This window comes from Nematolebias whitei, chromosome 10 (genome assembly GCF_014905685.2).
Source record: "Nematolebias whitei isolate Nwh7 chromosome 10, NemWhi1, whole genome shotgun sequence".
Taxonomy (NCBI): Eukaryota; Metazoa; Chordata; class Actinopteri; order Cyprinodontiformes; family Rivulidae; genus Nematolebias; species Nematolebias whitei.
Window position 1 is genome coordinate 22,173,940 of NC_056507.1, and position 24,024 is coordinate 22,197,963.

A 24,024-nucleotide genomic window follows, 5' to 3' on the forward strand; every position below is an offset into this window, starting at 1 on the left:
ACTGCATGCTCACACGGTACAAGCACAAGGTGTGTTTTACACTTGTATGTATTTAAAACTCATGATAATCCCAGGGAGACGCCACCAACCAGCTACCACACTGTGAGGTAGGGGTGTTCAGATGATCAATTAAAAAAAAATTCTTACATTTACAAGAGTACCACATATGGCATACGTCCTTCGACAAACTACTATACAGCAGTCTATAGCAATGGCCCAGAAATGTAAAGACCTTGTATAACATTTGACCTTGACTTGTGACCATGACCTTGAAGCAGGAGTGGTGAAATGTCTATGTGACACTCTGTCTAGTGATGACGCTTTTCTTTATGAGGTTTCATTAAATGTTCTTGAGCGGATCAGAAGTTACGGACGGGACAAGAGCAAGTTTATGGACGTATTGACAAATGGATAGAGACTATACCATAATACGTCCGTCTTTCACAGGCGACTAAAAATGACATTTCTTTAAAGACTTCACTATTATCATTACAAGTTAGTGTTGTGAATTACTCTCCACTACTTCCACACCTAATTTTACATGAAGATCTGTTAGACTGATTGTGTTGTAGCCATTTTTGTGTTTTAAAGGTCCATTAGTCGTGGCTGCCATCTTAAAATTGAGTTGACTCCTAAAAATAATGAATAGTAAATGTACAGTATAGTTGATGATAATATTCTGAGAATTCCAGTAAAATGTGTGTAGTGGTTAACAAAATATATTGCTTACACACAGATAGTTGACCACCACTTAGTTTTAAACAAAGACCTTGTGCTGTCTGTTACCACTCCGAGTGTGTATTGGTAATGACTCTCAGAAACCACCACACTAAATTTAGGATCAATATCTGAAGACTGTCTGAGTAACTGCATTTTGTGTGTGTTTGCTAAGGTCAGTTAGCTGTGGTGGCCATTTTGAATTGGATCAACTCCAAAGATTCAAGGTTCTTTATTTGTCATATTCACCACATGTGGTACATGTGGTGGAATGACATTGTGTACATAGGGTCCCAGTTACAGCCAACAAAAGTATAAAATGTAAAAGAAAAACAGTAATAAGATCTAAGATATGAACTAAGAAAAACGTTAAGTAAAAATACGCTAAACTAGTAGTACAAAAACAATACACCGAACAGCAGCGCAAATTAAAAATTCATCATTTGCATATGAATATCTAATTACTTTTTGAGAGTTCCAATAAATTGTGTCATTGTAAATATTTTGCTAACAGTAAAACAGGGTTGCTCCAACAGTTAAAGTCAAAGATTAAATCAAAGCTGTCACACAATGGGTGGGCCTCAGAATATGTGTTACGGTACTACTACACCAAGAGTCAGCTTAACTTCAGTGAAACTTACTGAGTTAGAGAACTTTTTAAGTTTGCGAAGGTTGATTTGCTGCGCCGACCATCTTAAATGGCGTTGACTCCAAAGGTTAACCAGTGTTCTAGATGTACAGGCAATGATTACTTTCTGAGTTTAGTTAAAATCTATCCTGTAGTTCGTGAGATATTTTGCTAAAAGACACCCACTTTTTATGGTGGCAGTGGTGTGTATTTCTTCTCTGCTCTGATCTACAAAATCAATTTCAATTTCATCTGTGAAACACTTTATATACAAACATCTGCCACATGGTGCAGCACAGCTAAATACAACCAGTTAATAAAACCAAAGGCAATAAGACAGTCCCACAGAAATAATATGAATAAAATGAATCAAACTCAAAACAGCTAGTGAAATGATTCCATGAAAAACAATGAAACTAAAAACGCCCAACCAAGTCAGTTAGATTTTACTTGAATCGAATGGCAACATGACGGTGAGTTTAAATAGATCCATGAAAGTTTGGGCGTTCTGAGCAGATTTTATATTAATCTGTAAATTAGTCCTCAACTGAGAGCAGCGTCTCCAAGGATTCACCTTGATTTTTGAGCTTCTGGACGTTTAAACAAAGCGACCAAGACAAAGCAATGAAAATGGACAAGTAGATCTGATTGATAGGTAGATATGGAGATGGGATATACGGCTCTTGGAAGAAGACTGGATCTTGTGGATTTGTTCTTTTAAAGAATCATTCAATTATAAACAGTCAGTGATGTCACGACTAGAGCCAGACCGATATATCAGAAAGGCTGACATTTCAGGCCGATATAGGCATTTTAGGTACTTGATGGTGAATAGTGGAGGATAGAAAATGTGAATGCACGTTAGGAAGACTGTTTCAAGACTTTATGTTAAAACAGGTTTAAAAGTAGCTGTTTACTTTATCGTTATCGGCATTCACCTTCTGCATCCCAATATCTGTATCAGTTATAGCCTAGATTTACATATCGGTCAGGCTCTAGTCACAACGCATGATCTACGTAGTGAAAATACAAGGAAATCTCAAGGAAGAAAACTTTTTTAAAGGAACGACTCACAAATGTCTGCAACTCAGTTCCTATTGTTCATTTTAAAGAGCCAATCAAAAGGTTTGGCTTGTTCCTGAACATGGCATATCTCCTGTAGATAAAATAGAGTCAGGTCATTAAGATCCTCAAAAAAACGACTATAAATTCATAATGTTCAATCTGGTAACAAACAGGAAGTCAGATAATCATACGGTGAAGACAACGACTGCTCTACATGCACAAATGTACAGGATTAAACCAAGATACAGATTTATATAGGGATGGATGGACAGCATTAAGTGGCAAGCAAAAAGACAAACAGACACAGACAGACAGACAGACAGACAGGCAGGCAGGCAGGCAGACAGACACAGATATTCCTCCAGACACATAAAATGAATTATTTTAATCTGAGTTTAAACAGGTCAGTTCAAACAGATAACTTGTTTGAGATGAGACAGCTGTTACAGAAAAAAAAACCTCCATCCATCCATCATCTTTACCCGCTTCTTCCTTTGTGGGTTGCGCAGGTCACTGGTGCCCGTGTCCAGCAGAGAGGTGGAGGACACCCTGGACAGGTCTCCAGTCCATCTCAGGGACACATTAGAGACAAACAAACCACCATTCACTCTCTCACTCACACCTAGGGACAATTTAGACCAATCAGCCTAACATGCATGTTTTTGGTGTGTGGGAGGAAACTGGAGTACCCATGAATGCAAGAAGAGAACATGCAAACTCCATCCATTATGGTCCCTGGCCAGGATTTAATACGGCAACTTTCTCGTTGAGAGGCAACAACTTTACCAAATGAGCCACCGTACTGCCACAAAAACCACAAACAAAACAAATTAATCTGTCACTTCCTTCTTTATTCTAACACACACAAATTCCCACCTTAAACACCTTTACAGAATGACAGTGAAAAGTGCTGCAGATGTTTTAGTAATTACACACAGTCCACAAAACTCAACCCAACCAATTAACAAAGAGTTAATTCTCTGCAGAGACGTTTCCTAAAGTCTGGCCTTTCTGTTCTTGAGGCTTATTGGTTCACACCCTGTGTTGAACGGTCTGTATTTGTTCTGTGAAGTTATTTTCCCTTATGGTGCTTTCAGAAGAAAATACAAGATAAAGAGAGTGTGTCTTCTTTCTACAGAGTTTTTCATTTTGCTGGGTGCAGGGAAAAGGATTTCCTTCAGTGAAGAAAGGATCATGTTTTTTGTCGCAGTGCTGTCCTCTGTGAACCTCAGGACTGTTTTATTTCACTGCAAACACCAGCTTTGTTCTTTTCTCCTTGGAATGAACCAAACTGTTGACTGGTCACTCCTAATGTCCCCTGTACGTCCATGTTGGATTGCTTTTTGTTGGTTTTCACAGTATTTAGTTCCACTCAAAGCTTCTTGTTGTGTGTTCACACATGCATTTCAAAAAGCAAACGCCACCAGTATCAGAAAATAAAAATTATAACCAAAGTTTGACTAAAAGAGCTTCTTTTTCACAACAGTATCTGCAAATCCATCATGTATTTTTCAGTACAGGCCCCCCAAAAAAACTTTTACTCTTTGTTAATAGATAAAATGAGGGGAATAACCAAAACGTCTCCATAATACACCTTTTGGTACATTATCCTTGTAGCTGTGGATGAAGTATCCTTTTCCAATAGCCTTTATTATTCCAGCAGGCAGCAGGGCCTGTTATTAACAGTAAATGACAGCGCCTTTCTCCTAAAGGTCTTCGTATCGATCCTGACACCAGTCTTAATGATGATGTTCCTCCACGTCTTTCTCTACTGTTCCATAATCAAAACCAGACACACGTTTACAGCCTCTGAGACATGTTGAAGAGAAATGCGCTCGAGCTACAAATGAGACGGTGAGATTAAAGATGAAAGGTTAGAGGAACTGCCCACCTGAATGTTCCTCGTGCCGTTTCCCTCCCTTCTCACGGCAGGTAAATGAATTCCTCGTTTCGCTTCGAATCAAGCGTCTACGCTGATGAGATAAATACTGATGGACACAAGACGGCGTGTGTGTGTACTGGTGTTTGTTGCAGCTCCTGTAAGTGGACCTATATGGGGCTGTTTGTCACTGCTGATTGCGCTCTTCAGCTCGAGCATTGCTCTTCGGGCTCTATCAAGAACGGCATGCATCTAAATGAAAAGAAAAACACTTACACCGAAAGAAAGGAGGGCGGAGAGGCAAAAACATTTGGTAACAATAACAGAGAAAGGGAAAACCTTGGATACAAAGGACCCACTTCATGACAACAATGAGCAATAAACTATTCAGTAGTTGGGGGGGGGGGGGGGTGAATAAGTCGATTATCCGAGGGGTTAAAACCAGCATGGGTGGGTTTCCAATCTATACGAAAAATAATGATTAAGGCTGAAAGAAGGCCACCTTCTGAGCATCATAATGAGTCTCCTCTCCAGTGCATCTCTAGGCTGCTGCAGGATAATAGTCTAATAAAACCTGCTTGTTGTGATAAAGGGTTTTCCAATGACCAAATTCAAACTGAATCTTTGAATGAAGAGAAATATGACAGACCGTCACTAGATGGTCATAGCACGAGAGGTGGAACCTTTTTCCCAGCAGAAATGATGCTTGACTCAAGAGGTTCTCCTTAGGAGGAGCCTTAACTTACTTCAGACCATAAACATTTCGTTCTCGAGAGATAAAATGCTTCCTTCTTCACTTTTTCTGTCCAGGTCATGCGTCGACTAACCAGTAAGGCGTAAACCCTCTTGTTTACCTCGTCTGTGGTTGTTCCACATAGTTTACAAACCTTTGTTCCAACTCCACGATACAGTGGTTTTATGTACAGGTTTATCCTGATCCTGGTTCCGTGTAAGGTATTCCCTGGTTTGGAGAAACCTGGATATTTGAAGGTCTTGGAACTAGCGGTGTTGTTGCATGTCAGTGCCTTTTACCAGGTTGGTGACAGAGGCAGCATATGAGATATCAGGAGAGGTTCATACTTGTAGCCCTTAAAAACTGAGGTTTATAGAGGCACACTTCAAACTGAAGAGGTATGAGCAGCGCTTGCAATAAAACCTCACAAATGTAAATAAGTTTTTTAAATATTTTTTATAGGCTTGAAAGATTATTAAAATAACTGGTCCTCTTTTGGCTCGCCATCGAATGACTGTTTATCATGCGTCTCTGAAGTTCATTACAAACGGTAAGGCAGTGGCCTATCACTAAGTTATACTCTGGGGTAGAAAGACCTGCTCTGGCCACCAGAGTCTACATATTGCCACAAGACAATATGTGGACTTCCTCCTTCTTATGTTAGTACAGAGAGGTGCTGGCTCATCCGCTCATAAAATTATTTGATGCTTTCTGTTCCATTTCTCAGGACTGAATTGGGTAAAAAGGCTCTTGTCCATGAACACACTGCAGAAAGCCTGTTCATTTCATTGAGTGCCTTTAATTCAAAATTGAAAGGACTTGAGGCTAACTCCAGAACTTGTTCTTGATTTGTTTTGTTTTATTAATGTTTCTCAGTTTGATGTTTTAATTGTGTTGTCCTAACTGTGATGTGGTACTATTTTTGTATTTGCTAATGCCCATCTAAGCCACGTCTCCCTTGAAAGAGACGTTTTTAAAGAGGCAGATAAAGTGCTAATGATTCAGTAAATCCTGTCAAAGAAGACAGGAGATGCTCATGACTTTAACATTCATTATCAATATACACCTTCTTCAATGACCATGGTTGCTAACAATTCCTGTAGAAGAGTTCCTGATGAGTTCAAATCATTGTAAAAACCAGGTTAGATGAACAATCAACAGATCTTGTGTCAAGAAGTGGATTTGCATCATTAAAGTGTAAAAAGTAGAGTCTGACGTGCGATCTGGGCCAACAAAACTATTTTTTTTAATAACTGGGCTGTAAACAGCCTCAGTGCTAAAGCAAAGAGAACATCTGACCAAACTGTTTATAGAGGTTGGGACAGACGTGAGTCATCAAACAGTATTTGTAAAAACTAAAGATATAGATATTAACCTCAGTCATAATGAACTTACATGCTGATGCAAAGACAAAAGAGAAGATGAAAACACAAACAGAAAAATGAGTATGTTTATCTAGAAGCAATTACATGTAATTCCAGGTATTACTGATGCCATTACTGAGGAAATGGAGAACATCGACAGCTTGGTCATTACAGTCAGGAATTTATAGCTCCATCTCGAGCAGCAGAGTTGCACCAGTTCAGCTCCCACAGCAGGAAACATTATTCCAGACAAGCTGCACGCAGACGAGGCCGTCTGGTTATAATTACAGCGGCAGTCTGCTTGTGACATGATCAGCAGTTGTCATAGCTACTCGTAATTTTCATGGAAAACGATCACTAAATCGCTGACATAAATACTGGCCGGTATGATTATTAACTTCCCCTGCTGAAGTGGGAGGATAAAACCCTCTTCTCTCCCAGCTCCAACACATCAGACAGCTAATGACCTCTGCTGGCACGAAGCATCAACTACAGTGACGGGGCTGAGATCTCCAAGCTGAGACGATTGCAGCTGCAGCGAACATGATGAACTCAGCAGTGGAATTTATTTATTTATTTATTTTTAATCACAGCTTTAGGTGAATGAATTACCATGAAATGCAAGAGATGCCACGTTTGCAAACCAACTCATACAAACAGGGGGAAACAGCTGAGGCCCGATACGGTAACTCTGTGTCATGTTTTATGTATTCACCGTGGATGAGAACACGTGTATGAATTGGTTCCAGTGGAAGGTATTCGTTTTACCTCCGGAACGATGAAGAGGAGCTTTAGAAAGTCAGAGAATCCTATAACATTGTTGTTGGCCACCCACCAGTTTCTGGTTCATCTCTTGACACCAGTTTTTATAATCCCCCTAATTCAGATCCCAGGCTCACAGTGAAACCATCAGATTAGCGCTACTGGCTAATCTACTATGAATGAAAACCATCCACAGCTGCTGTGCCTGGCTGAATAAGATATGATTTGTTGAAATTTAGGAGAGAAGCTGTGTTTTCTGTGAGAATGCCTCATATTCATTTGTCTTATTATTATTGCACGCTACCATGAAAGGCAGGCAATCGTGTAAATAACTGTGTGAATGTGTCTGTTAGTAAAATATCTAATGAATCAGACAACAGTTTAGATGATTTAACTTCTGGATCAAGATGGCCACCACAGCTATGCGACTAAAACAGACACGAACGCGGTCGTAACTCAGTCGGTTTTACGGATGCCGAGCTAAATCTTGGGATGGAAGTAGCTGAGAGTCCTGCACAACTCGCACTCTGAGGGCTAACGGCTAGCTCAAGAGCTTTGCTCAAAGCTTTGGTGTGCACGGCAGGAGATCTGCTTGCAAGGACTGCTAGTGTTCATTTTATTGTATTGTTTCTAATTAAATTAAACCAAATGTGCAAAATGGTGAAAACTAAGAAAAAAACATCCAACATGTTTAATAAAAAAGTTGGATATCCCAAGTCGTGTCTCTCAATTACAGCAAGATGTTAAAAAATTGTGACCTGCAGATCATCTTAAGTCACTTTGTACGAAAACTGTTTTTCAGCTGAGTAATCAGTTTTGCTCAAATATTTTAAATTCATGTCATTTTCTTACTAACTCTGCACATTTCACCTCTAAGAATCTATTTGAGAGAAACTTTTACTTAGTTACATCCCAAAGCTCCATCTCCATCAGCCAATATGCTTCTTGTGCACCGATGTACAACACAAACATAACAAAATAAAGTAACCAGGAGCCAGACTGAAGTCTCAAAACTTTTGAAGCCTTCCTGCTGTTCTCAGCTCTGCAGAACCATAAAAACTGACTAATGGTGGGTTTTAATCCTGCACTTTGAAAGAAGAAGAACACAAGACCTGAGGAGCAAAAATGGTTTTTAAAACGTGTTTGTCTAAATCAACAACTAATGGCAGGACTTCAAGACGGGTATGTCATGTTCTCTCAGCTCCTACAGCTCGTTTCAGCACAGCATGTAAAAAAATATGAGTTCAAATGCAAAAAAAAAAAAAATGGAAATGGCCGGTAAATATTTTTGCAACACGTATCAAACCGTCAAAGAAAAATAATAAATGGAATAAGAATAATGCAGAAGAAGAAGATAGCCCTAAAAAAAATAATAATAATAATTCATGCATAAAATAACACTTTAGAATGAAGGTTAAGGTATGAAGGCAAGCATATGCTATTTTTGGGGTCTAAAGGTAAAAAGTTTGGGAGCACCTAATAATTACACACTTACTAAAGCAACGCAAAACCTCATTCTGCACTCACTGAAAAATCCAGCGTGGGTAAGGAGAGGGTACAGATACTGAAATAATCAGAGATTTTCTGAAGAATATTTTAAGGCGAAAAGGTGATGACGACAATATGCTGTACTGCTGCGAGCTTTAAGACATGTGGGAAGAAGGGAACCAAACCATGTGGCATCTGTAACACCAGAGAATGTTTTTATATATAAATAAATTAAATTAGGTCAGTGAGGCACAACATGAAATACATCTCGTGTTTCTGCTGCTTGGAGTTAAACGAATGCCCTTTATTCTAAAACTTCAAATGTATTATTACACAAAATAACAATAAAGTGCATAAATGTGGCCGCGGAAGTAATGAAGATTTACAAAAGGTCACCGTTTCCCAAGAAGAGCGTCAGATATCTTTAGTCTGGTATGTTTGTGCTGCTCCAGATGATTCAGTGTGTTCAAAGACTATTTTTATTGTTTCCAATATGAAGATGGGCTTGTACTTATTCTGATTTATCCTGCAGGCGCACATACACGCACACACGCACATTATTGTAAACATACATTTTGGGGACTTTGCATTGACTTCCATTCATTTTCTAGACCCCAACCCTGACCCTAAACTTAACCATTACTAGTACATCCCTAACCCTAACCCATCTGCAATTCACACCTTAGTCCTAAAACTAACCCCTAACCCAAGAAAGGCGTTCCGCTGTATTAGGACCAGTCTTTGGTACTCAAAAGCACTATTAGTCCTGACTACGTAGGTGCTTATATCAGAAAAGGTCCTAAAATGGTAATAAAAACTAAATATACACACACATTTCTTATCTATCATCAGCATAATCCACTCACTCCCACATACAGTATTATGAATTGAAGTATATTTTTATCCGTCCACACATAAAATGACTCCTTTTTTCCTAACATGACAACACGCTCTGCATCGAGCTGCAGTGATCCATCAGTGAACAGCCTGAACTGTGTATTATTTATTAAATGATGAACATGTATGACGACGTGTGAAGCATCCGTTTCCATTAGCTGTCACACCATAGTACTCCTCCTTTTACTGATTTTATATATTGTGTGATTAGATTTCTATTTCATATAGTCCCTGACTTCTGGTCCACTGCTGTGAAGTGTGCATTTCCCCCCGTGTGGCAAAAGTTGTTCTTGTTCTTATCTGTGCCGTTAAAAACAAAAACCAGTCCCAGGCCAAGTATCAGCAGCAGATGAATCAAAAAGAGAAACTGTGAGAGCCTTTCAGTCACGTCCTCCACAGTCTTCTGTCAACATTCCACAAACGCATGCAGCAGCAGATTGCTCTGCGTGTGTCCACGTGTGGAGAATTGAATTGACCTAATTCACTTGTACCGGACCGGTTGGACCCGTGGTCGGGCCGGACGAGCACCAGTTTGATCCAGCAGCTTCCAGCCTCAATAAAATCCTCCTCCGCCTCTGACAGAACCCATCTCTCGGTGAGTTATTAATACCAACGGAGCAGACAGGATGTTATGCGCCGATTCTTCAAGCCTCTCATCAACAGAGCAACAAGGGAGGAGAAGAAGGTCGCCTTCTCTCCCTCTGCTCCATCTGTCCATCCATCCTGCAGCCGCAGGAAGGAGACGGGCGGGACTCGGACAGCAGGAGTTAGAAAACCTTCACTTGAAAGAACTCCTCCGGACATCTTCCAGCCAGATAGTTAGAATTATGCAGCAACTTGAGGTTGTTGCAACAAGGCTGGAGCTTTTATTCTTTTACTTTAATTTCTGTTACATCAGCTCATTTACCGTGACAAAAACTTTGACACTGACGCTCCCTAAACAATAATCCAGGCCAGATTAGCAGTTTTAACCACACTGATGCTAATCCTGGGATTGCATTTAGTACTAAGACATACAGTCAGTACTAATAAGTACATTTAGTACTGAGCAGTACACGTAATACTAATAAGTACATTTAGTACTGAGAAGTACACTCAATGCTAATAAGTACATTTAGTACAAGTACACTTAATACTAATAATGTAAGTACATTTAATACTGAGATGTACACTAATACTAATAAATACATTTAGTGTTGAGAAGTACACTTAATACTAATACTGTAAGTACATTTAGTACTGAGAAGTACATTTAATTCTAATAAGTACATTTAGTACTGAGATGTACTCTCAATACTAATAAGTACATTTAGTACTGAGAAGTACTCTCAGTACTAATAAGTACATTTAGTACTGAGAAGTACACTTAATACTAATAAGTACATTTAGTACTGAGCAGTACAATTAATACTAATAAGTACATTTAGTACTGAGAAGTACACTCAATGCTAATAAGTACATTTAGTACTGAGAAGTATACATAATATTAAGAAGTACATTTAGTATTAAGAAGTACACTTAATACTAATACTGTAAGTACATTTAGTACTGAGAAGTACATTTAATACTAAGTACATTTAGTACCGAGATGTACTCTCAATACTAATAAGTACATTTAGTACTGAGAAGTACACTTAATACTAATAAGTACATTTAGTACTGAGCAGTACACTTAATACTAATAAGTACATTTAGTACTGAGAAGTACCCTCAATGCTAATAAGTACATTTAGTACTAATGAGTACATTTAGAACTGACAAGTATACATAATATTAATATGTACATTTAGTACTGACAAGTATACATAATATTAATAAGTACATTTAGTACTGAAAAGTACACATGATGGGGTAGAAGTTGGGCAGCCGTCTCGGTACCTGAAAGTCACAGGTTCGATCCCCAGCCATTCCCACGTCGTGGTATCTCTGAGCAAGACACCTTATCCCTAATTGCTCCCCGGGTGCTTATGTAGCTGCCCACTGCTCCACCTGGGTGTGTCTCAGGTGTGATGAGTTGAACGCAGAGAGCCACTTTCACCATTGTATGAGAACATACAATGATGACAACACATAGTACTTTATTATTATTATTATGATATTAATAAATACATTTAGTACTGAGCAGTACACATAATAGTAATAAGTACATTTAGGACTGAGTGTCTCCAGAGCACAAATTAACCCGTTAGTGATCTAAAATAAGAGTTTGATTATGAGTTTATTTAAGGCAAAAGGAACTTTGAACAAAATGTTTGAAATTATACAAAGAATTTAGACAATTTAAACTATTTGTTAAATACTTCACTTTAGTGTTTAGTTTTTATTGCTACAACTAGCTGTATTTTTATTTTTCCCCACTCAGTAATAGATTTAGTATTGCACATTCAGGCTGATGGCTCATTTCATTTATTTGAAGTGAGTCTGATTAAAACCAGTGTGAAGATAACCTCCAAACACACGTTGTCAAAGTTTAAAATAATGTAAAACAAAAAGAACAACAAAAGGTACTTTTGCCACAACTGCAGTGTTTTTAACTTTCCTCCTGCGGGGAAAACATTGTGTGCAATAAAAACCAAGTTCGGAGCAAATAGGAGTTTTAGTCGAGATTGAAATTGTTTAATGTTCAAATATTCAGGAGATCAAACTGAAAATATGTCAGAAAACAAATCGCACTTCATTCTAGTTAAATTACAGAAATTTAATTGAGGGTTAAATATTGAGGGTTAAAATTTCCAGACGATTTAACTTGGAGCTCATCATCTACAGAGCAGCTTTTCAGTTTGGGATTTGAGATCTGGTCTTCCTTCGAGGTAAAGTCAGAAAACTCACTTTAGATTAAACAAATCAGGCTAAATCGTTAATGGAGGTTTGAAGCTGAGGAAAGTTACAAAACTGCACAGATTAGAACGCCTCTGGGCACGACTGAACAGAAATGTGATTTTCACTGCCTTCGTGGATCAAAACGGTCTGAAAATTGAGGCAATCGCAACAAAACAAAAAAAAAAATCGAGCAAAGCCGCTTAAAATCTGCCAGACTCACCCAGACAAATTTATTTAAACAGAAAAACAATTTTCTGTCCTGCAAACAAAAAAACAAAAAAAGGTTGTTTGTTCCCACACTTATCACGTTCACACTTAAAAATAACAAGAACAAGGAAGCACAAATATTAATATTTCGTGGTTCATAGTTTAAAAACACACAGCTGTGTTTTTGGTTTCCACATTTTAATATTCTCGCCAACATGAAATAAAGCAAAACAATTAAAAGGAGAACGTTAGAAAAGGCAAAACGTGCAGGTTCATAAAAATCAAGTTGAATTTTTTTATCATGGAGTTATTTAGAACCGTAAACCTCTCAGCAGTTTAGAAAATAAAACTGAAAGTACCTAATAAAATGTGTCGGGACCGAATAATTAAACTAGTTTATGATCCCACCATGACTTCAAACACATATTAATGTTAAAACATTAAATAATAAAAGGCCGCATTAACCACCTCCAGTCACAAAGACTCTTTAATTTAGTGTTAAAGGGGCGGGGCTTGTTAAATGCGTTGACATTTAGGCGTCAACAGCTGTCGGAAGGAAAAAGTAGGTCGGACGACGTTTATTTCTACTTTCAACATTAAACCTGTTGTTGAGAATAAATCATCCGTTTGATCAAATTTAACAAAAGCTCAAAGATTTTTCTGTAACGTTCCACTTCCTGACTCGGCCAGTGCACAATGTGGGGGCAAAATGTGCGTAAGGAAGGATGACTCCGCTCCACCTCAGCTTCAGAAGGACTCGTTTCGTTTGGATTGGCCTAAGAAACCATCTCGTGGTGTTGTGGCTGAAACATCCTTCCACCTCTGAGAGCAGGAAAATTGAGTGAATTGAAACGAGAGGAAATCTCTACGGAAAAGAAGTGACGCCGTGTTTGATGCATTTTTTATTTTTAATCAGACTCTCTGTTTACGGTTACATAAACACGTAAGATAAATAGAACATTTTACTGGTGGGTGGAGCGTTTTGGTCGATAAAATCTGAAAATAACGCTCCCAAAATAACTGGCGGTGTTATTTATAACATTCTATCTGCTCCTGGACTATTTTTAGGAAATGATTCACACAAAAATATATGAATAAATAAATAAAGATGTGGACAAAGATCTACTTTATAACTTGTTTTGTTTTTCCATGAATGAAACCAGCACTCCTTGGTCAATTTGAATGGAACTGACTCCAAAAGTTAATCAGCTGTACATGCATGTGGGTCATGAGATATTTTGCTAACAGACAAATAAACGCACACAGACGAACCCTTGATCGTCCTCTTTTTATGGTTGTAAGCAATAAAAGTCCATCCAATTCAATTCAATTCAGTTTACAGTAGTCCCTCGTTTATCCCGGGTGATCCGTACCCTGAAGCCCCGTGATAAGTGAAAAACCGCGAAGTAGGAATAGTAGTACAAGTAGTGAGTAGTAGTTTATTTATATATATTTTTAAGGCGTTTTAAACCCTTCCTACACTGCAATATTCTAAACAATGTTTCTAAACACTCTAAAAGAGCACAGAACGTCATGATTTCAGCTCCCTGCCTCCTCTGCTCTTTGCCACCTGAAAGCACTCTTGGCCACGCCCACTTCTCAACTCTGCACGGAGAACAGCTGATCAGCTGCAGGAGGAAGTTTATCCTGCAGTTTGGGCTGCACAAATGTGCAGCAGGTGCGAAATAATTTAAAATAATTTATTTTAAATAAAAATGTCATGCCGATTATGCGGCTCATCCATCAATCAGCCAGTTGAGTGTCGTGTCCAATCTTATTTTGAAAAACCGTGATCGAGCGAGTCTGCGATAAATGAACCGCGAAGTAGCGAGGGACTACTGTATTCATATAGCACTCACCCATTATTTTTACCTACTTATTCCTTTTCGGGCTGCAGAGGTCACTAGTGTCCATATCCAGCAGGCACCGTGCAAGAGGCGGGGGACACCCAGGACAGGTCTCCAGTCCATCACGGGGACACACGGAGACAAACGAGACAAACAACCATTCACTCTCTCACTCACACCTAGAGACAATTTAGAGTTACCAATCAGCTTGACATGCATGTTTTTGGTCTGTGGGAGGAAACCGGAGTACTCGGAGAAAACCCACGCATGCACGGAGAGAACATGCAAACTCCACCCAGAAAGGTCTCCGGCCAAGATTTGAACCGGCGACCTTCTCGCTGAGAGGCAACAGCTCTACCACCGAGCCGCCAAAATAAAAGTCAATAAATGAATATTTTTTAAATGTGCCATAATCTATGATTTGTTTCTACGTTGTGTCATGGGAAGGATGGGCAACGTTCTGATTCTTATTTCATTCTTTTTCCGAAACATTTCATTGTGTTCGGGGGTCATGGGGGGCGCCGAGACCTGGACCGGTCGTTGGTCTACGATAGATCCAACTACCATAAAAACTAAAACAAGATGCACAATTCATGAAGTATGAGGAGAACAAGCAAACTCCACAGACCAAACCTGCAGGTCTGACACTCAAACCTGACCCGAGACTTTATTCATGGAGGCGAAGCCATCAACCACTGCTCCACCGTGCTGCTGCCCACTTTCATTCCATCTCGTGTGCAGCCACACTTTGAAAATCACTTTATTTAGATTTTCAGAGCTCTCTACCAGAACTAATCAGAACACAAGATGGAAATTTCACCAAAAGTCTTTTCACGCTTCTTTAGAATACTCTTAAAACTCCACCTCTCCTCCTCACTTTGTCACACTCACAAACACACACACACATTTTTCTCACACCTCTCTCCGTACTGTTCTAACACCTCTCTGCAGTTATGATCTTCATGGCACTTCTAGAAATCTGCTTCACTGAACCGAGCAGCCGTTTGCGCTCGGCTCGTGTCGGCTGCCCATGAAGAGACGAACGCCGCTGACAGATCTGCTCTCTAACAGATAACCAGAGGAGGGATGACTCATTATCAGACTTAATTTAGAAAAAAAGATAAATATAATAACGCCATAAGATAAACAACCCCAGGATCTAAAACAAAATTCTAATTTCTTCATTTTTTATTATTATTATTTTAGATTTACTTTCTCAGAATGTGATGATGCGAAACCATCCATCCATACACACACACACACACACACAGAGTAGTTCCTCACTACTTCGTGGTTCGACACTCGCAGACTTGCTCTTTCATGGTTTTGCAATGATTGTCAACTTTAATATTACTCACATGATTGGGACGGTACAGATAAAAAGTTAAACAAAAAAAAACTTGGGACAAGCGCCGCCATTTTGTAGTTTTCTTTCAATAACCCTATACTGTATCGCCAGTCCAAAAGGACTACATTACCCAGAAGCCAACACTGCTTCCGGCCGCTGCTTTCTGCCAGAAACCGGAGTACTCAGAGAAAACCCATGCATGCACAGAGAAAACATGCAAATTCCACCCAGAAAGATCCCCGGCCAGGATTTGATCCGGCGACCTTCTCGCTAAGAAGCAACAGCTCTTCCAACAGAGTCACCGTGCCGCCCTGTTGCGATTTTTTTTTTTTAGCAAAAATAAAATAAAACAAATCTCCAAAGAATGTAAAGTGACTGTAAAGGTTGTTGAAATGCAGACGTTTTGTTTTTGTTCTGATTATCTGCTGATGTTCACAGCCATTAGTTTAGATCTATTTGGAGCCCATCCATTCATAAGACAGAGATAAAACCTTTGAAGCAAACACGCACACACACAGCAGGGGAAGAATAACAACCCCTTCAAGATGCACATTCTTTGTCATTTGCAATTCTGCCATCACATTTAAATAATCCAATGCAGAACAAACGGAGGATGACTGATGGACTAATTGATTTAAAAGGTATTTATTCAGCATATGATGTTGGATATTATTCCAGACTAACTTAATGTGTCCTCACAACACACACACACACACATCTGATGTGGAGAAAATGATTTGTTATCACACGACCTGTAAAAAGGATGCAGCAGCTCCACATTCCAGAAGAACAAAGATGCGGGTCGGCTGGTTATACGATGTACCTGAGTAAATATTGCTTTGATGACCTTCAATTTAATCCCATTTACAAAAAAGTTGCAACTAAATTATACTAATGTGTACTTCCTGTAAACTCTTCTTCTGCAATGTTATCGTCTCCACATTGACACCTGCTGTTTGACAGGAGGACTGCAGGTCAAAGTCAAAGCCGAAGCTCCTCCTAACTTGTGGCCTTTTTCCATGAGCTCGACTCGAACCTACTCAGGTCGACTTAGCTCAGCTTCAGTCTTTCCATTGGGTGATCTCACTCGCTTCAAGCTCTGTTCCTGGGAGCCGAGCTGAAGATTCAGACTGGAGGCCATCGATTGTCCAGAGACAGACATGAATCGAGAGTGCCTTCTTCACAAGAATCAAATCCATTGATGCATTTGTTATTGTTTGTTAATTTTTAAAATCATTCTATCCAGCTATAATCTTTCCCCACTGATTCCTTTCTGGTTTATGGGGGTTGTTGGTATATTAATATTAGATCCAGTTAAATGGCAACACGCAAACCAACACCGTGGTTCTGTGAGGTTCTGTGCTTGTTGGCTGACGACAGAATTCAGACAGAACTAGATCAAGTGTAGACCCAAGCGAAGTCAAAGTCGTGAAAGTCTTAAGAACAAAATCTGTCAAGACGTGTGGCTGCGTTAAAAAAAATTAAAAAAACTTCACAACTGATAGTGGAGTCAGAATCTAAGGCTGAAGAGAAGAAGGAAGTGGCGCTATCAAGAGCCAGAAATAAAAAATTAAAGTTGGGCGGTCTGTTACGAAAACTGGTGCAGTGGAGGTGTCGGGACACTCGGTGGAAGAACAAGCTCTGTGTGTGCTAAAAAGACACGTCTGCGTCGGGTCAAGGTTGCAGCTGTTAAGGTCAAAACGCTGGCAGGACAATTCAGTAACTTCACTGATGATGCAACAGCAATGACAAAACTAAAAACCTGGTCAAGTTTTGAAAGGTGCCGAAAACAACATCAACTCCATAAAACAGGGGTGCCCAAAGTGGGGCCCGGCCCACCAAGCTGTCCTCATTACTATATTAAAATTTCCTTTGAAGTGTCAGTGTGTTTACGCTCAGTCATTCTGACTTCAATGTTCATGTTAAATGGAAAGTCAGCCCAATGACTACATCAATGGCACTATACAGCTGGAGTGGCTATTTTGTGCATTCACTTACTAAATTTTACTAATTTATATTTTATTTTGACAAACTTCCAACAGCTTCCTGCCACTGAAAAACATTTTCCTTTGATCCTGCACTAATACACTTATAAATCTGTAGTGAACCAGATAACCTCAAATCTACCAGATGGACAGAGACTGTTATTTTCATTGATCTGAATAAGTCTGGGCCATCTGATGAACTTTCTTTCTTGAATTAATCAAGCAGAAAAGACAATTCTTTATAATCATTACTGTCTTACAAATGTTTTGATAATCAAATTGTGTTAGTTCACTCAATGCTTTACAGGTTGAAAAGAACTACTAATTTTTATTTTACATAAACAGTAAGTAATGATTTTTATTCCTCATTCAAAGCAGAAATCACCTGAATATGCATTTCTTGATTTCCTGTCTGAAATGAGCAAACTGTCGTAAGTATGTTAAAGGTTGGTTTTCGGTCAACTAAAATGTTTACCGAGAAAAATGTCATGTTTTACTATTTGAAAAGATTACAAAGTGTGAGACTCCACGAAGTCTGCTGTTGCTGCAATAATCTTTTCTGTATGTTGTAAACAATCCTTGACTTATGATAACATCTTACGTCACAAATCCACTCCTCTTTCTGGTCCTTCCACGAATCAGAAAGCTCTAAATTGAACAGGAAGTCGACCCATTTAAAATGTGACAACTGCCCAGTTCATGTTAGATTCCAATAGAGGAGAGAAGGAATAGAGAATTATGGATTCCAGAATTCCAAGAGAATGAGAGTTCTGAGAGATGTTGGAATGAGAGCTGACAACAGGTCCGATAGTCCAACAGAATGAGCAGATTGAGAGTGCAGCCGGTTATGAAGAGTTTGGAGTTATGAAGAACCAGGAACGTTTGGGATTATAATTCTGTTTTGAGCTAATCAACGCACGACTTTCTGAAGGTTTGGTAGCTCTCGACGGAGACGCTGAAACGAGTCAGAAAGGAACTACATCCAGCGCTGATTCATCGTCAACAGGTAGATGGTTCTATTTTGACCAAGTGTACCGTGAGAAGCTGAGGATCTGACGAAGCGTGCAATTTCTGGTTAAACAGATTAAACTTCCCTCACACAGTTCTCTGTAAGATAATCTCCTTTCACTCTTAAACTCACCTCTCTCTCATAAAACAGTACAGATATTTTTAGAAATGTCTGAAGCAAAGTCCTCAAATCACCGCCGAGTGATTTGAAGTTCATTTTCTGTGAAACTGTCTGTTATTATTTTCATATTTTGCCAAATTAATGTAAATGTTTGATGTTAAACTTTGATTTTGAAAATAAATGATTCCATTCATTTGATGGGTCAAAGATAAATAACGTCTCTCGTTCACATTTCTGTTAAATTCAATGCACGGCATTTACAGTCAGAAAAATGAAGAACTCGTGAATATTGTATGCATATATAATTCATATATTTGTCATACAACAAGTGACACGTACCTCACGTGACTCACTACAAATCACACATAAAGTGTTTAAAAATAGCCTAAATTATAAATATGAACTGGCTTCAGTGATTTTAGCCTCTTCTTGGGGGTGCTCAAGCACCCCTAAATTTAAACTCAGCACCTCTGAAAAATAAAACATCATTGGGATTTTGTAAGGAAACAGTTCTCAAACTTTAGATTTACCAAAATATTGAATATGGAATAAATGACGACAGTCTCAAACGGGCCAGTAAAATCTTTTTTTTTTTTTTGCACGAGTCCTGCCACCTGTCAATCAATCCAGCATGTCAGCAACTGACCAATCAGCAACCTCAATTTGTCTTGAAGTGAACGCCCCTTACCTGCAGAGCTGCAGCTTTGCAGTCAGAGATTTCAATAATGAGTCTACATCTTTTTTGTTTCATGGTAATCTACTGTAATAAACCTTTGTAAAATACACAAAAATGCAGGAAATGCCATCTATTTTATTCAAAATTCTCTGGAGGAGGAACCCCAGATGCCCCACCATCACCAATGCTGTAATGTTCTTTATACAGAATTGAAGGTTAAATAACTGTATAATAAATAAATGCATTTACTTAAAGAAGTATTTGCATTTCATGTATTATTGCATTTAGCCCGCAGCCCTCTCGGAGAAAAGGTTTGGGCACCCCTGGAGATCTAAGCTAAGAAAAATGTCCACATTTTAATGCTTGAACTGTATAGGAATGGTAAAAAAAAAATCAAAAGAAACATTTAGGCTGCTGCCAAGTGGGCGCATTATGGTGACTATGGTAACCACAGACCTGTGTCTCTCACTCCCTGAATGCCAAGTTACTGAAAGGCGAGTCTAAAACAAGCAGACGCTGTGCAAACAGTTGCATCTTTAAACTGTTCAACCCACGAGCAACACAAGACATTAACGGTCAAACAATTGGACGTTTATGTTTCTCCGGTGTTTTCTGTGCCAGATATGAGTAAAAAAGAACATTCGCTTCCTGTTTTGAAGATAATGAGCTAAAATAAAACCGACGTCTGTGGAAGCTCGGGTGTGCACTCTCTGTATTCTTGCAGGATTTGAGGAAAGAAAATCCTAAGTCCTAGAGCCGTGAGAGACGCGCCGGGTGAAAGAAGACGAACACGTGTGTGTTTTGAAGTCCAGCTCTCCGAGACCAGTTTAAACTCTGAATGTTTCCGAGCTGTAGAGCTCCAAACAGGACTGGGTTCCCTCATGTTTGTTCACACTGTGCAACATACCACAAGTCAGAACATACTCTGATCGAGCAGCATGACTTGGTTTATAACTTGCTTGTTTTATTTTGAAGCTGCGCAACGAGAGACGGGACAGACATTTTGAGAAGAACAGCAACAATGAAGCTTTGAAGCACCTGTAATAATGTCTGTTGCATCTTTAATCTAAGAAAATACAGATAAAAATACATTACTAACCCTTAAAATGAACTAAATTACATGCACTCATAAGACAACAGAACCGTGGTAATCTTAGACCTACCGTGGTATCATTTGAAGGTTTGGCAGTAATTTTTAAAAAATCAACTAATATCTTTTCAGAGCTGCTTTCTGTGTTTGAATACCTGAAACTGAATTACAGTAGCCCATCGCTACGTCGCAGTTCGACTTTCGTGGACTCACTCTTTTGCGTTTTTTTCCAAAAACTGTCAACTTCAGTAATCCTCACGTGATTGGGACAGTACGGGATAAAAAGTTAAAGCAAAAATAATAACAATTCGGACAGGCGCCGACGTTTTAGTGTAAAACGACTTGGTGCATTTTTAGTTAACGTATTTCTTAGTTCATATCTTAGATCTTATTACTGTTTTTCTTTTACATTTTATACTTTTGTTGGATGTAACTGGGAAGTTGTGTACACAATTTCGTTGCACCACATGTGAACCTTGAATCCTTGAATTTTGCAGTTTTCTTTCAATAAGCCTATACTGTAACGCCAGTCAAAAGAACTACACTACCCAGAAGCCAACAGGGCTTCCAGTCGCTGCTTTCTGCCGAAATAGAGGGAAAGTTTTACAACACAAAGTCAGAAGTGACCATTTATCTATGAATCTCACAGAACTGACAGGAAAGTTGAAATAATCCTGAAGCTCAATTAGCCACGTGCACGTCAACCTGGTGCACAGGTGGGCTTCGTTGCTGCAGGGTAAGTTTGCTGAACCAGAAACAAACCCGACCAGAACCGAGCTGCTGGTCTGCAGAGCTGCTGAGTAAAATTTTGCAGTACCGTGCAGTACATATATGTACGTTGTTAAAATGACGTAGGTTTAAGAGTTAGAATATTGCAAGAGTGTGGGAAGGGTTTATAAAGCCTTAAAATAGATATGAATAATAAAATAAATATAGTGTTCCTACTTGGCGGTTTTTCACCTATCGCGGTCGTGTGTGGAACGTAACCCCCACGATAATCGAGGGACTACTTACTGCATGGCATTACACCAAATACCCTAAACTCTGATGAGTATAGATAAACTTTGTGAGGGGAGGTCACGGTTGATACTTTGCTCTACTGGTCCAAGAGCCTGCAGCGCTCCCCCGGGGACAGAAGCTGGATTTCCACTGGAAATAGCCTCTTTAAATGTGCAGTTTGCTTTGGTGCTGAGATGGGATTATACTCGGGAACAGTCATCTCTGGGGGGTTTCTAGGGCCTGCGTATGGCCTCAGAGTGTTACGTCTTGAACTGCTTCTGGATGATTCCTCAGCGGGGCAGTGAGTGTGTCAGCAGCTGTCTGCCACGAATACACACACCGCTGGATGCAAGTCAAACGGTAATATGACAATGAGAGAACAGAGGGGAAAAACAACACACGGTGAAGAGGACAGCAAGCTGTGCACAAACAGCAGAGCATTCAAGGATGCGCTCAGCAAAGAGAGCAGTGGTGTGGGTGGATCAGCACGCAGAGACACTCGTGTTTAAACGGATCAGAGAAGGAGTACAGGACAGAATAGACCTGTCCGTTACGTATACATCAGTGTCAGAGCCCTCGCACGTCACAACGCCGTACTCTGTCAGCAGCTCGGGCTCAGTAATCAATCACATCGATGCAGCCGAGGTGGAGAGACTGGGAGTCAGGCGAGGATCTGTGAGCAAACTCTGCAGCGTCCAAAAATAAATAAAAGAGCCGTCCTGATCACTTTGCTTTACTCCCATCGCAGAAACATCTTCAGTCGTGACTCTGAGCCTGGGAGGGTGTGATGAATGATAAATATCTCCTCCACTCTCACGTTCATGTTCTGCTTTCACACTGGCTGACAGAAGCAGGTCAGTCAAGCCCAGATTTGTTGGTATGAACCCCCACACACGCTTCGTGCTCTGAAACACCAGAACAAGCCTTATAATTACACACAGTGAGCGCAAACACCAGAGACCGGACATCAGTGGAGAAACTGACCCCAGAATCGATGCAGGAGCGCGAGCAGCGGGACTGGTGGGCATCAGGTTCTGGTGGGACTTTATGGCAGCAAGGAGAACATCTGAGGCCTGTTTGAAGAAATGAGGCTCCTCCAGAAAACCAAATATCAGTCAGAAAACAGCCAGATGTGGTGGCACCAGCCTGTCAGGACACACCCCCTCCAGGCTGGAGTATAGGACCAAACAGGCCCAAATGTTTCTCCCCTTTAAGTGGAGCACCTCGAGCAAAGCAGCGCGTATTAAACCATGAAACCTCCTGAAACATCTCACCTTGTTTGACACATTTGAAGCGGACCGGGTCTTTGCAGTGTTTGATGACGGCCAGCACGTCCCGGGTGGTGAGCCCGGCCACCGGCATGTCGTTGACCTCCAGCAGCAGCTCATCCTGGGCCAGCTTCCCGCTCTGGATCAGCCCCTTCCCCTGCCTCACCTCGCCGAAGTACGGGAACTGGCCGTTCTCAGCGCCCCCCTTCAGCTCGAAGCCCAGCTCCCCGTCCTTCCCGCGGGTTATCACCGCTTCGTGGACTTTGTTGGTCCAGTGGTTCTTCTTCTTGAGGCTCTTCGACATCTTTTTTTTTTCCACCGCGGGCTTAGCCCGTAAAGAAGAAGCCTCCTCCCGCCGAGCTTCACGGCGCTCCGGGCTCCATCATGACCGGCCCACGCCAGGCGCAGTGTCCGCTCTGCGAGCCGCGCGGTCGGGCAGGGAGCTGCGGTACAGCGCGGCGGCGGCGGGAACAAATGTTTTCACTCTGACAGACACAGACGCAAGAGACAGATCCTGCTGGATGACCCGGATGTGAAGCCTGAAGGAGGGGGGAGATGAATGGCTCTGGTTCGGCGTGAAGCGATGAAGAGGAGGGGCGCTCTGTTTTACTACGCTGCTGCCAGGGGCGCGTCCAGGCGCTCCGGGAGCCCACAAGACCCGCAACAGTTTGCGCCTCCTCACTGGACAACTTCACACGTCTGGAACTGGGCTAATATCCTAAGATGCAAAATCCTATTTTAACAATAAAAAAATGAAGACTATATCGCATTTAAGGCACATATAAATATATAATGGAACCACAGCATGATGGGACCCCAAATTTAGTGGTGCCACACTGCAAGATCCCAGGTTGCAGGTCATATTTGTAAACGAGAACTGGTTCTTAAACATTTCACCTGGTAAAATAATGGTAAAAAAAAAAAATGCATTACAAAAAGATTTTGTATCCATCTGAGACCAAGTAAATAAGAGCCAATATTGCCAGTTTTCAATAATTAAAGTGAATGCATCAACATATTGATGAACCTGAATGAAGTTTCACCATAAATTTAAGTATTTTATATAGAGCTACAACAAAATATATATATAAATATAGTGGTGCCACACTGCAAGATCCCAGG

The 24,024-nt window shown here is 40.3% G+C and overlaps 1 protein-coding gene across 1 annotated transcript in view; it reads right to left on the reverse strand.

The window, feature by feature from the left end:
* The window catches only part of LOC119416251 (membrane-associated guanylate kinase, WW and PDZ domain-containing protein 2), a 112,271-nt gene extending 88,925 nt beyond the window's left edge, over nucleotides 1-23,346 (reverse strand). Inside the window, exon 1 of the mRNA XM_037683460.1 lies at nucleotides 22,909-23,346. Coding sequence (XP_037539388.1) covers nucleotides 22,909-23,206 — 298 coding nt within the window. The 5' untranslated portion in view covers nucleotides 23,207-23,346. The remainder of the gene's footprint in view (nucleotides 1-22,908) is intronic.
* Between the last annotated feature and the right edge of the window lie 678 nt (nucleotides 23,347-24,024).